Source organism: Rhinopithecus roxellana, chromosome 6, assembly GCF_007565055.1.
Source record: "Rhinopithecus roxellana isolate Shanxi Qingling chromosome 6, ASM756505v1, whole genome shotgun sequence".
NCBI lineage: Eukaryota > Metazoa > Chordata > Mammalia > Primates > Cercopithecidae > Rhinopithecus > Rhinopithecus roxellana.
Window position 1 is genome coordinate 60,442,294 of NC_044554.1, and position 14,664 is coordinate 60,456,957.

At 38.3% G+C, this 14,664-nt stretch overlaps 1 protein-coding gene across 2 annotated transcripts in view; it reads left to right on the forward strand.

Annotated features, from left to right (window-relative positions):
* Nucleotides 1-14,664, forward strand: part of CHCHD3 (coiled-coil-helix-coiled-coil-helix domain containing 3) — a 302,441-nt gene that overhangs the window by 240,933 nt on the left and 46,844 nt on the right. For both annotated transcript variants that reach the window (XR_004058031.1, XM_030932908.1), the window contains one exon: nucleotides 6,916-6,986. Coding sequence is in view for 1 of the 2 variants with exons in the window: in XM_030932908.1 (XP_030788768.1) it covers nucleotides 6,916-6,986 (71 nt within the window). In the remaining variant the exon portion in view is untranslated. The remainder of the gene's footprint in view (nucleotides 1-6,915; nucleotides 6,987-14,664) is intronic.

Sequence of the window (14,664 nt, forward strand, 5' to 3'; positions counted from 1 at the left end):
AACATTCACCAATGTCTGGTTAATGGAACAAAAGGCTTTTGTTTTAAAGATTTAAATTTTTATTAAAATTGCGTTTTAAAAAAACCACCCCACCCATACTATACAGTTTTTTTTTTCCCCTGTTCAAATAATTTTTAATAATAGTTCGCATTCCTAAGTCCCTGGTGCTACAAAGAGTTTTACATATATTACCTTATTTAATCCCCAGAGTATCCTATTAGGTAATCATTATTACACTATTCCTGTTTTACAGAGGACAAGTAACTGTTGAGGTTAAGTAACTTACTCAGTTTCACAAGAGTAGGGCCATGATTTGGCCATCTGGCTCCAAAGTCCATGTTCTTAACCACCGTGCTGTACTGCTAAGTAACGCCCACCTAAGTGCAGAGTTCTGTGGACAACATATGCGTATGTTTTACAGGAATCATATTAAAAAGTATGTACAATGGAGCCTTCAGTCTCCCCACTCAGTTTGTTGCCTATGTTTTCAGTAATTGATCCATAATGCCTTAGATTGGAATGTGTTTTAATACAGAAAATCAAAATACCTATTGTTTCCAGTGATGCCTTGTCTATTAGGATAGGTGACAGAAATATCTTCCAAATATAGAGAATTATATTGTTGTTTTAGATACAGTTTACATCCTAGGAGCTTACTAGGCTTATCTTTGACAAGGATGTGCAAGTCTTTATCAGATGGTTGATAGTGCTAAGACATCTAAGAGGTACTGTCATACTACTTGAAATTTATGAGATCTACCTTCTCAAAGAGTCTTGGTAGAAAACATGTTTTATGCTTACATCAAACAATAAGACTTTCTTATTGAAAGAAATTATTAAAGCGCACCTTTGATATTTGAATTAAATCACATTTACCTGCCACAGATTTATATTAACAGTACCATTGGACAAATCATATCAAGTATTTTTTTTTTTTCTGTTTATAGGGCTGGACAATATGCAGAGTATATATGAATGAAGATATTTTTTATTTTAGGCTGTAAAGGACCTTATAGGCACAGAAGTGATATGTTGTTACACACAAAAAAATGATTATTCATTAGAGACCACCTTGTAAGATCCTGGACATCTTTCTTTCTCTGCGTTGTTTTTTTTTTTTTTTTTTTTTTTTGGAGACAGGTCTTGCTCTGTCGCCAAGGCTGGAGTGCAGTGGCACAGTCTTGGCTCATTGCAACCTCTGCCTCCTGGGTTCAAGAGATTCTTATACCTCAGCCAGCCCAGTAGCAGGGATTACAGGTACCCACCACCACACCTGGCTAATTTTTGTATTTTTAGTAGGGATGAGGTTTCACCATGTTATCCAGGCTGGTCTTGAATTCCTGGCCTCAACTGATCCTCCCACCTTAGCTTCCCAAGGTGTTGGGATTACAGGTGTGAGCCACTGCACCTGGCCCACTTGTTCTTTTTAGTTCTCTTTTTAAGGTCATCTTAACAGGATTTCTTCCCCGCTCCATGTACTATGAGTAATTACTCTTAACAAATTTGGGAGGGAATGTACGCATCTTCTTTGGAAATAGGAATGTGATTGTTCCTTATTTGAGCACAGATCATACAGGTCTTACAATTCAGCTATTAGTAAATGATCAGACAAATTGACATATATCCTACTACAAACTGTAGGGTTAACCAAAGAAAACAGTTATAATGATGACATTAAAGTAACAGTCATCTATAAATAATAAACAAGATAGCAGCAGGTACAACCTGTTACAATCTGAAGACAACAGAGATAACAGAAGCAACCTTTCTGAAAATGGTTGTGCTCCTACCTCTCAGTACCCATTCAGGGTAGGAACATTGTGGTGTTGCTAGGCAATGTCTGAAGACAAACTTCTTGGAACAGTTTGGGGTCCTCCAGTGATCTGCCAGCAACATTGGCAGAATCACTAATTTGGAGTACCTTTGTAAAGATTATAGCTATATTTAATTATGAAAAGTGGTTATTTGCGATTATTCTTCTAAACACTGATTTTTTTCACTTTGAATGGCAAGTTAAATACTATATTATTCTCGCATTGTTCTAGAAACCCCGTAGTTTACAAATTTATTGTGTGTATTCAGAATCACCCAAGCTGCTTGTAAAAAAATGCAACTTCCTGGCCCCATCCCCAGAGATTCAGGATGTGGCCCAAGACTCTACAGTTTAATAAGCTCCGTAAGTGACTCTGAAGCTGGTGGTCCATAGACCTTGAACCAAGGGCTCACAACAAAAATTAGCTGGGTGTGGTGGACGTCCCCCTGTGATCCCAGGTACTCGAGAGGCTGAGGCAGGAGAATCACTTGAACCTGGGAGGTGGAGGTTGCAGTGAGCCAAGACTGTGCCACTGGACCCCAGCCTGGACGAAAGAGTAAGATTCCATCTCAAAAAAAGAAAGAAATTATTGCACCATCAGAACACTACAGTAATCATTGCTGCAAACAGGACTCACCAGTGAATACCAAAAGGTGATGGACAAAACTTTGAGAAGAAACAGAACATTTGCATAGTCTCAAAGTATCTCCTGCAAGATATCAATTACAGGAAGGAAAAATGGTAGCTTTGTTGCGGAGAATCCCCACAGACACCACTTTAATCAGGTAATCAAGGTCAACATCAATAAAAAGATCTGTTGCCATAAAGTAGCCCCTGAAATCAGGCAGGAGAAGGGCATATTGCTTCTGTAGAATTCTTCCCAGTAGTGCATAAACTCTAACCATGAGAAAACGCCAGATGAGCCCAAATCACGAGTCATTCTACAAAATATCTGACCAGTATTCTTCAGAAGTGTCAAAGTCATAACAGACAAGGAAGACTGAGGAACTGTCACAGATGAGAGGGGTCTAAGGAGCCGTGGCAATTAATACAACATGGGATCCAAGATTAGGTCCTGAAACAGAAAAGGAACATTAGTGGGAAAACTGGAAATAGCTGAATTAAGTCTGTAATTCAGTTACTACTATTGTAACATTGTTAAATCATTACTTTTCATAATTGTATCATAATTATCTAAGATGTGGACATAAGGGGAACCCAGGTGAAGGATATATGGGAATCTTTTGCCTATTTTCTGTAACTTTAAATTTTTTTCACAATAAAAATGAAGACAGTATATTTGCTTAGTATTGTGTATACACTGCAACGGTTTAGTATTCAAGAATATGTAAAATCCCCACTTAGCCAACCTCTTCAGGATGTACCCACCCTGCCCAATACACTTTTATATTCTAGCCAAATGAAATCTTGTATTGTTTGCCCCTTTGGAGGGAAGTAGGAGTAATACAATTTTTGTCTGTATTATAAAATATTTAATTTTTTTTTTCTCGAGACGGAGTCTTGATCTGTCACCCAGGCTGGAATGCAATGGCGTGATCTCAGCTCACTCCTGGATTCAAGTGATTCGCCTGCCTCAGCTTCCTGAGTAGCTGGGATTACAGGCACGAGACACCACTCCTGGCTAATTTTTTGTATTTTTAGTAGAGACGGGGTTTCACCATGTTGGCCAGGCTGGTCTTGAACTCCTGACCTCGTGATATGCCCGCCTCAGCCTCCCAAAGTGCTGGGATTACAGGCATGAGCCACCATGCCCGGCCTATAAAATATTTTAAGCCAATGTAACAACTAGCTGCATGCCCACACCTCATTTTTAAAAATATAGCAACCCAGCATAGCCCGTGTTCCCATACTTTGTGGCATCCAGCTCCTTTTGTGCGCTTCCACCACACCACATGACTGCTGCCACTCAGAGATCATCAGTGGAACTTGGTGTTTACTCTTCTTGTTCATTATTTTTCGCTTTTCCAATCTTTGCATAAGGTGCATCCTACCGATCAGATCTACCACTTTTTTGCTCTGCATGTTTGTCTAATTCATTCCTTTACTCTGTAGATTTTCGCTGTACAAATACCCAGTATTTATCCATTCTCTCACTGGAAAACAATGAGTGTTTTTTGTTGGGTTGGTTGTTTTTTTGTGTGTGCTTTTTTTGGTTTTTTGTTTTGTTTTGTTTTGTTTTTTTGAATAGATTCTGTTCATTTGTAAAAGTGTCTACTGAGGCCAAAGGAGATCTCTACTCTTTCTGAACTCCAGTAACACTTATCTATGACTTCTAACTCGGCATTTGTGACTTTCCATGATAATAATTGTTCTTTTCTCCCATGTTAGATGGGAAGCTTTTTGAGGGTCTGATTCCCAAAGATGGATGTTATTAGCATAATAAGAATTTAGTTTTCTTTCACGAATAAGCAAATACTTAATAAATTAAACACTGTCTACACATAGATCTTGAGAATACTTGTGTTTATTCCCTTGGTTGTTACATGATATTACCTCTTGGGGACTTTTCTTTGTTGGAAGGATTTTATGCAATATGGGAAACTGGTCACTGAGGTGGAAGTATGGAGCATAAATAAAGCCTAAAGCTTTAATTTGAGAATTATGTGCTAAGTTTTCAAGCAACACAGGTACTGGGTTGCGTGCGTGCGTGCGTGTGTGTGTGTGTGTGTGTGTGTGTTTTAACATCCTATAGGAAAGTTGACAAAATTAGTAATAATTTTACCTGCATTTGTCATGGCAAAGCAGAGAGGAACTGACTAATTTGTATTATGGCTTTTGTGTACATTCTTAATAAAACGTATAATATTTACCATTTAGAATTTTTACCATTTAGAATCTATACCTAGAATGGAATTACCCTAATTATTTTCCCCCAAAATTATTTCATTGAGATGTTGATGTTACTCTGTGAAAACATTTAACAGATTTCACAGCTCTCTTGCCTATCTTATTTGATTTCTTCAACAGCTTTGGCAGAAATAAGCAAGGCTAATATTATCATCCATACTCGACGGGTTACACTGGAAGGGAAGCTGGGGGAGATTAAAGACTCCCTCAGGGTCACAGAACAGAACCAGAAACCAGATCTTTCAACTTAGTCCTGTCTCTGTCCAGATATTACAGTTCCAGTGCTTAAAGTAAGCAAAAGTATTAATTAAGATATTATTGCTTAGCCAGCATTTTAATAGATAGTTCAGTAACATAATACCCACTCAACATTTCGTTAGAGTAATTTGGGAGTTTCTCATCTTTAGGGAGAGTAACCATTGTTAGTGATTAGTAACTGCCTTTTTGCTACATTCTTTGATAGAAGAGTTCAAAGGAAAGATTACGCCAGACATTGCAAAAGTGTGTGTTGTGACTGGTGTGTATTTTAAAGGGAAGAAAATCTTATAAGTGAAACAGATAGGAAGGTGTGACATAATGTTAAGTATCTGAGATGACAAATGGTTTTTTGATAGCTTGAGACCTACAGAGGAATTAAAACCTCTCGGCATACAGACAAGTGCAGTTGATCACTCAAATTGCAATTTTATAAAATGCAGCAGCAGTACACTTAGAATATTGTCTTCTTGTCAGAAATGCACCTTTGTGCTTGAAAATGATAAAAAATTGCAATCGATCCTTAAAACTGTTCTGTTCATCTTTATTGATCAGGTGCAAGAAAGATAAATCGTAGCCCAAATAAGATTATAGTAAATGTTAGCATCGTAGGCGACTATAGGTTGATAGAAAACCATTCATCATCTCAAATGGTGACCTGTCCATGGCTCTAGCCACCCTGAGTCTGCTGTCTAATCACATACCTATTGATTTTATCTACATCCAAGAATCCTGGATGTGACTGTCATTGGACAACCTAGATTGTTAAATGCAAAGGGGTTGCTGGTGTGAAGAGGATTTCACTTTCATTTTTTCACCAACCAACAATGATTTATTAAAAAATAAATGATCCCAAGCCATGCATATGAAACCTGAGTGATTAGAGAATGAAAGGTACACAATAGACCACTGTATTGTGGTGGTGTTTTTGTTGTTGTTTTTTAATGCGGTGCATTTTGCAGGATATTTCGTTGAGTCTCAGGGCTCATGGGGTCATTTAGGCCACCTCCTGCAATAAGACCAGTTTCAGTGTAGCTAGTAGAATGGATAAATTTTGCTGCCCCAGGAAAGGCATTACTTTGCCACTGCATCTTGGTTTATGTTGCTTATGTGTCCATTCATGTTAATAGTGGAAACATTTTTTGTTATTAAAATTATCTCAATCTGCCCCCTTGTTATAAATTAGTTATAAATGTTGCTATTATAAATGTTGCTGTTCTTGTGGTCATGTGGAAATGATAGAACAACTTAAACTCCATAAAGAAAACTTTTTTTTTTTCTTTTTTTGAGACGGAGTTTTGCTCTTGTTGCCCAGACTGGAGTGCAATGGCTCCATCTCTGCTCATCGCATCCTCCACCTCCCGGGTTCAAGTGATTCTCCTGCCTCAACCTCCTGATTAGGGGGAATTACAGGCATGCGCCACAGGTTTCTCCATATTGGTCAGGCTGGTCTCGAACTCCTGACCTCAGGTGATCCGCCCAACTTGGCCTCCCAGAGTGCTGGGATTAGAGGTGTGAGCCGTACATACCATCTTGATGACAAAAATACTGTGTAGAAAGAAATGATCTTTAATATCCTAGTAGGAACACCAGTGGAATAATAGGCAAATACGAATATGTGTGAATTTCAGTTTTTGATCTCAGGCATCCTTTGATCTTGCAAGAGAAGATTCCAAATAATGGTGATCTAAAGAATCTTTCCAAAATGTTAGGAATTTTCTCCAGAGGATCAAATGATAAGGAATCGTAACTGTGAAAGTTTACTCTGTAATTATAATTGGTATGTACCAACAACTCTACTGTTATTTAAACAAGTAGCTTTCCATGTGTTTTATAAGTATCCATGCCACCTTTACAAGAACGCCTTCTACTGCTTGAGTGGCTGAAACAAGGTTTTATGTATTTTTTGAAATTGTAAATCTTCCACACGTTTTGTCATCTTGGATAGTGAAACCTTTGCTATCAATCTTTGTCCACAGAGCTCGGAGTTCTACAAAGTCACCACTGAACAATATCAGAAAGCTGCTGAAGAGGTGGAAGCAAAGTTCAAGTAAGTTTTTAATAGTACTATAATGATTTATTATTGTTAACAAGATGAAAGCACAATTTTAGTGCTTTTTACACAGAACATAGTTTGTTATATAGCACTCTAGAATACTTGGAAGAGTTTGGGGGTGGTTGAGATGGGGTCATGTTATCTGCTAAACTGGAATTCAGATGCCGAGAAAAAGGCATTTGATGAAAGCTTGCTACAAATCAATGTATTTTATGAACTAGGGGGAAATTGAAATTAACAGTAATAGAATTTTCATTTGTAATAATATATAAAATAGAATGCCCTTGATTATGAAGGTCATGTTAAATTACTACTCTACTAAGGGAAACATAGAAACCATTCACTTTTGTATAATAAAATGATGGGCATGTCCAAATTTGGGTATCTGCCTTTCTCATGGTTAGGCTGTTTTCATTTCTTCACATGTACCTTGAAAGCCTTTAAATCATAGACTTTACCTGGCCCTTGATTATGAAGGTGATGTTAAATTGCTACCTCTCTTAATCCTTGGAGTGTTTAAATGAATGTTCTGTAATTGATGGATCAAAGTGTCGTGACCCATAGCCTTGTACTTTCCCTTTGCTGCCAGTTCTAACATTAGGTAAGAAGACATCATTCAGAATTTTTCTAAGTATATAAATAGTCCTATTGTGTAACCCCTATTAGTAGCACATGTGCAAATTAGTGAAGCAAAAAAAGTTGTTGTGACAGCTTTAGTTGAAAGATTGCATTGGGCTCTGACCTCCTTCCTTGCACATGTTTACAAGCATTTGATAAAATGATTAAACCCTAAGGTGGAATTACTACTTTCTGCTACAGTACAATTTGTGTGGTAATGGATATTAGTGTTACTGTAATGTGGATTCAAATAAAATTTTTTAAAAATTGAAGATGGTTTGAGGTTTATTTAAAGAGCCAAAACCTTTCAGCCTTCCTTAGTGAATTATCTCTTTGGAGGCAGCAGAGAGAGACCTTCTAAGGATGGGCCACAAGTCTCACTGTGAAAGATTAACGTGAGATCTTAAGAGTTTAGACATATTAATAGAACTAGGTATAGATTTTAAGTTACTCTACATATCTTATTTTAAGTTAGGTGTTTATTTTTCTCCCTAATGATATAGTGACTTTTTTTTTAAGATAGTAAACCCTTTTTTGTCTCTGTACCATGAGAACCTTTGAGTTGGCTCCCCGAGTATTTCTTTATTCTAAGACAATAGCTATAAAAACAACTAAATTTAGGATATGTTAGAGATCAATTCTGACTAGAGTGATCTGTGAAGTTTTCATAAAGAAGATGATTTTTTAGTTGAGCCTTTAAGAAGAGTATTGAGTCCATATGAACTTTAAAGCAGTTTTTTCCAATTCTGTGAAGAAAGTCATTGGTAGCTTGATGGGGATGGCATTGAATCTATAAATTACCTTGGGCAGTATGGCCATTTTCACGATATTGATTCTTCCTATCCATGAGCATGGTGTGTTCTTCCATTTGTTTGTGTCCTCTTTGATTTCACTGAGCAGTGGTTTGTAGTTCTCCTTGAAGAGGTCCTTTACATCCCTTGTAAGTTGGATTCCTAAGTATTTTATTCTCTTTGAAGCAATTGTGAATGGAAGTTCATTCATGATTTGGCTCTCTGTTTGTCTGTTACTGGTGTATAGCAAAGACTTGGAATCAACCCAAATGTCCATCTGTGACAGACTGGATTAAGAAAATGTGGCACATATACACCATGGAATACTATGCAGCCATAAAAAAGGATGAGTTTGCGTCCTTTGTAGGGACATGGATGCAGCCGGAAACCATCATTCTTAGCAAACTATCACAAGAACAGAAAACCAAACACCGCATGTTCTCACTCATAGGTGGGAACTGAACAATGAGATCACTTGGACTCGGGAAGGGGAACATCACACATTGGGGCCTATCATGGGGAGGGGGGAGGGGGGAGGGATTGCATTGGGAGTTATACATGATATAAATGATGAATTGATGGGTGCTGACGAGTTGATGGGTGCAGCACACCAACATGGCACAAGTATACATATGTAACAAACCTGCACGTTATGCACATGTACCCTAGAACTTAAAGTATAATTAAAAAAAAAAAAAGAAAGAAAGAAAAAAAAAAGAGTGCTGGCAAGAATAGTAATCCAATCCTCCTGGCAAGAAACAATCCTCTTGCCCAAATTAAGACAGCAGTGGAGTTAGAGAGGAAGTTACAAATACAAGAAGTTTTAGATCTGGAGTGGATAGAACTTGATAGATGGTTGAATGTGGGTATATCAGAGACTGTTGAGGTTTCTGGTTTAGGCAACTGGATGGATAAATTGGACACAGAGTACATAGCAGGGACAAGGTTTGGGGTAAGGGAAGAGGAGTTTGGTATTTAACAAATTGATCCAGTCAGCCTGACCTACCCACACTTCTCTTGTTTTTCTTCACATATATTTGGGGATCATTCTGGCTGAACTTTAATAATTTATGTTCACAAAAATGTTGCTTTGTCCGTTGCTCTTAAGAGATTTTCATTAATACAATTGTCTTTCACACTGGATTATAAATGATGTGAGGGCAAACTCCTTTTATTTTTTCCCTTTTGGTATTCTTCTTAGGCCTCTAGTGAAATCTTGATACAGTATAAATAAATATAGCCAAGTTAACATCAATTTCCCCGTGAATTATGTAAGCCTGTAATGGCAGACATGGTTCACCAAACATCCATTTCAACTCGCATTAAATAAAAAATGAAATTAAAACAAAAAACATAGAAAAATGAATGTGGCAGTAGAAGGGTTATTAGAAGATAAAATATAGTTTAGGAATGTTGATACATTTTAATATGTTCTATTGTTTATGTGCATTCAAAAATTATTGATATTGATAAAATACTTTTAAAAAATTGAGTTGATAAAGACAAAATAAAGATTATAGATTACTCTTTGGAAAAAAAAAAAAGAAGAGTATTGAGTAGGTGGACAGGAAAGACATTCAGAAGGAAGACTGTGCTCTATAGTTGGTGGGTGACAAAGCAGTGGCTTGAGTCAGAGAGATTTGCGCAAGATAAAGCTGGAAAGGTCAGTGGGTCATTAGCTGCTGGGCTGTGAAGTTTGGTCTTCATTGAGCAGTGAGTCATGGGAAGATGTTTGACCAGATGAGTGCTCTGATTTCTGGGCTTCTGAAGGAAAAGTAATTTGATGGTGGATGTGGGGTTTAGTTGGAGATATGAAAAATAAGAACTTGAAGAATGAGATAAGGTGAGGCACGGTGGCTCACACCTGTAATTCCAGCACTTTAGGAGGCTGAGGCAGGAGGATCGTGACCAGCCTGGTCAACATAGTGAGACCCTGTATCTACAAAAGAAAAACTTAAAAATTAGCCAGTTGTGGGGGCATGTACTTGTGGTCCCAGCTATTGAAGAGGATGAGGTGGAGGATGGCTTGAACCCAGGACTGCAGTGAGCTATGATTGTGCCATTGCACTCCAGTCACAGAGTGAGACTATGTCTTAAAAAAAGAAAAAGAAAAATCAGATGGGAAGTCTGTACAAGTGCAAGAGAAAAAAGAAGTTGTTGAAAGTTTAGACATGGCGCCAGGCCTGATGGTTCACGTCTGTAATCCCAGCACTTTGGGAGGCCAAGGCAGGCAGATCACTTGAGGCCAAGAGTTCAAGATCAGCCTGGGCAATGTGTCACAACTCCATCTCTACTAAAAATAGAAAAATGAGCTGGGCATGGTGGTGCATGCCTGTAATCCCAGCTACTGAGGTAGCTAAGGCTAAGGCAGGAGAATTGCTTGAATCTGGGAGGCAAAGGTTGCAGTAAGCCGAGATCATGCCATTGCACTCTAGCCTGGGCAACAGAGCAAGACTGTCTCAAAAAAAAAAAAAAAAAAAAAAAAAAAAGATTAGACATGAATTAGTGATTGGTTGGTGTATTAGTTTGCCAGAACTGCAAAGTACCACAGACCGGGTGGCCTAAATAACAGAAATGTATTTTCTCACAGTTCTGGAGGCTAAAAGTCTGAGGTCAAGGTGATGCCAGGGCTGGTTGCTTCTAGGCCTCTCTCCTTGGCTTATAGGTGGCCATTTGCTCCCTGTGTCTTGAAACAATCTTTCCTCTTGTGTCTACATGCTAATCTTCTTTTCTTACAAGAATACCAGTCATATTAGACTAAAACCCTCCCTTGTGACCTCACTACAATTTAATTACCTCCTCAAAGCCCCTCACCCCAAATACAGTCACATTCTGAGGTACTGAGCAGTGCACTTAGGAATTTTCAGGGCACACAGTTCATCCCCTAACATTTAGATAAAAGGGGCAAAAGAACCAGAATTATGAGGTCAGCAGATTGGAAAATCAGTGGAGAGTGGATTTCATAGAAAAAATAGTTCTGGTTTTAGATGGAAAAATATCTGTCCTGAAGTTCTGCCCAGCTGCTGTGTCATTCAGCCTGAGCTAGGCTTGGGGAGCGAGAGGCCACGGGAAGAACAAAATTGACATCATGATGGCTGACCTCCTGCAAGTCAGCAGGGCCCTGTAAGTTAGGCTTTGTTTTAAACAGAACCTCAACAGCATCATTTTGTCTTACCTATTAAATATTATTCAAGAATAATTAATAATCTGGCCAAACTGTGTAGTAAGGAATTGGCCTTGGCCAAAGAGAAGTCTGGATTTTGTACCAAGCTCCTGGGAAATTATAAATCCTTGGATTTCCTAAGTGATAGAAATTGTTATTCTCAGCCAGGCATGGTGGCTCATGCCTGTAATCCCAGCACTTAGGGAGGCCGAGGCAGGCAGATTGCTTGAGCCCAGGAGTTCGAGACCAGCCTGTCCAACATGGTGAATCTCTGTTTTTACAAAAAAAAATACAAAAATTAACCAGGCGTGGTGGTGCATGCCTGTAGTCCCCAGCTACTCTGGAGGCTGAGGTGGGAGGATCACCTGAGCCTAGGAGGCAAAGATTATAGTGCCAAGATGGTAGCACTGCCTTCCAGCCTGGGCAACACAGCGAGACCCTGTCTCAAAAAAAAAAAAAAATAGAAAAGAAAAGAGAGAGAGGGAAAAAAAAGAAATTGCTATTCTTGCTGGGCCCCTTGGACCATGTGGTATCAGCTCAGCCTCTGAGGGGGTGAGTTTATCATGTGGACCATCAGTCAGTCAAGCTGTTTAATGAGGCTCCAATAAAACTCTGAACAGTGCTGCTCAGGTGAGCTTTCCTGGTTGACCGGACTCCATGGGCACTGTCACACATTGCTACCAGGAGAGCATCAGGTCCTAAGGGCATTGGAAGCTTTGCATTTGGAACCCACCCCCCACCCCATCCCCACCCCAAGTGCAGTCCTATGTATCTCTTCCTTTGGCTGATTTTCTGTATCATTGCCCTATAGTAAACCATAACTGAGTTTAACAGCTTACATTGAGTTCTGAGTTCTTTCAGTGAATTATTGAACCATTGAATTTTGGCTGGTTTGGACGCCCCCCCCCCCCCCCCCGCCTCCCGTAAACTTGGTGTTGATGTGTCAGAAGTGAGAGCAATCTTGGGGACTGTACCCTTGGATTTTTGCAGTTTGACTAACTCCAATGCACACAAAACCTAGGTTTTAACACACTGAAGAAATTTTAATAGCTAGTTTTTTAGAGAGTGGCTTTCATTACATCATTTTTTTCTCCCAGCTACTTCCTGCTAGACTGAGCTTCCTAGAATGTTGTATTTTGATTTGCAGTGAGTTCATTAGCTTCACACCTAGGAAGCTATAGTACATTGGATATAGGAGATGCTTGCCATCTTTGAAGGCACAGAGATTACTTAGTAGATTGCTATTTCTTTTTAGAAATTTGGCCATCTCAGATAATCAGGACTTTTGTAAGACAATATATAATATTTGCATTGCGTGACAGGGGTTTTTCGCCTGGCCAGATTTTTTTCACTGGCTCCTATCTGTGTGACCAGCTTAGCACCTGTAAGCATCACCTTGAAGAGTTCTCTCTTGAACCTGTACCTGAACTCAACAGTTCCTCTTAGGCAACAAGTTCTAAAGGACTTTGAGGAGAATTTAGTTAATTGTATCTGATGAAAGTAGGATTCATTTGTGTACATCTTGGTTACAGGAGATAGAAGCTTTTTAAAATGCAGTGTCAAGGGCAGTATTATATACCTGATCGGGGTCATACAAATCACTGTAAAGAGAAAGAAAGCTAAGAACGTTTGAAGCTGCCCATGACTAACACCAGTCCATTGATGCAACCTACCAGGATAGCTAATGGAATTATTTTAGGGATGCTTAAAATATTAGCTCATACTTCAGCCCCTCAATTTATAGTTTTGGCAGTAAAATACTTTAAGAATTAATGGATTGTTTTCTCCTACTTTATCCACACATCATTCATTCATAGAGCCCCTGTGTGACAAGCCAAGCTCTGAATACACAACTAAGAAAACAGGCCAGGATCTTACTACTAGCGTGAAACTCAAGAGTTCATCAGAGAAAAACAAAAGGAAGACAAACTTTTTAAATGATGATCTTTGTGAAAATCCAAAGTTAGTTCTCTTCTGTTGGGGTGATTACATTCCTAATGCATATCAAGTTGTTAGAAATATTACGTACCATGATTTCAGTGGGAACTAAGGGATTTGAAGATAATTTGGGCTATTTATTTTTCCACAATAGATTTAAAATTTTAGCTCTAAAACCTAAATCACTGAGCAAATCCAGCATTCTTTTTACATGTAGCCTTAATTCAAAAGGAATACCTTCTATTTTCTCAATCCAACTAAAACAGTAATTGTCAACACTTCATGTCACATTTTATAACAACTTAGGTGGTAGTTTCTATTATATGGTGCTAGTAATATGTTATAGCTAATCCTAATGCAAATTATATTTTATATTAATCCCTATGCTGTACCTCATAGGTAATGAATTAAACAAAATATTATTTTAATAATGTTACATGTGTAGTTCTTAACACGGGTCTAGCCCAAAGTAATAAATACTACATTTGATTTTGATATAAAAAGTTACGAAACTCTGTGCCTTCGGAGAAATTTCTGTATTTGTTTTTAAACAAATTCTAGATGATGCTAAACCTCTAGCACATTAGAAGGAGTTCTTACCCTTGGGGAGCTCCTACTCTAGCCAGGATGACCAGCATGTAAAGCACTCACGATAGGATAGCATGTAAGAGAAGCCTCCCAGCAATGTAGCTGGAGTGCTGCCGACCTCCTGTTTCTTGGTCAATGTCAGAATCAGATCTCTGTGGCTGCATTGGAGCTGATATGCCACACCTGTAGAAAGAAGATGTTACCAGAGTGTTCATGCATGTGAATTGTTTTTAAAATAGAAAAGCAAATATCAAGTAAATGTAAAGCAAATTTCAAAGACATGTTAAGTATTTTAAAGGCAATATATGCATCATAAAGACAATGCAATAGTAAACAAATGAAAAGCATTTAAAAAACAATTGATATTTCATTCTCATTCTGTCCTTTATATAATTTAGTGGTGAGTTTCTATTTTCCATAAAAGAAAGAAAAAATGCGCATGGAAAGTGACATAGATCTATTGAAAATATTTTTGGAATGATTTCATTAGAGGTATAACTTTTTAACATGGCTTCAGTTTCTGTGAAAGAAGAAGCACTTCTAAAGAAGTACAGTTCTGTGAACTCGGATGTGA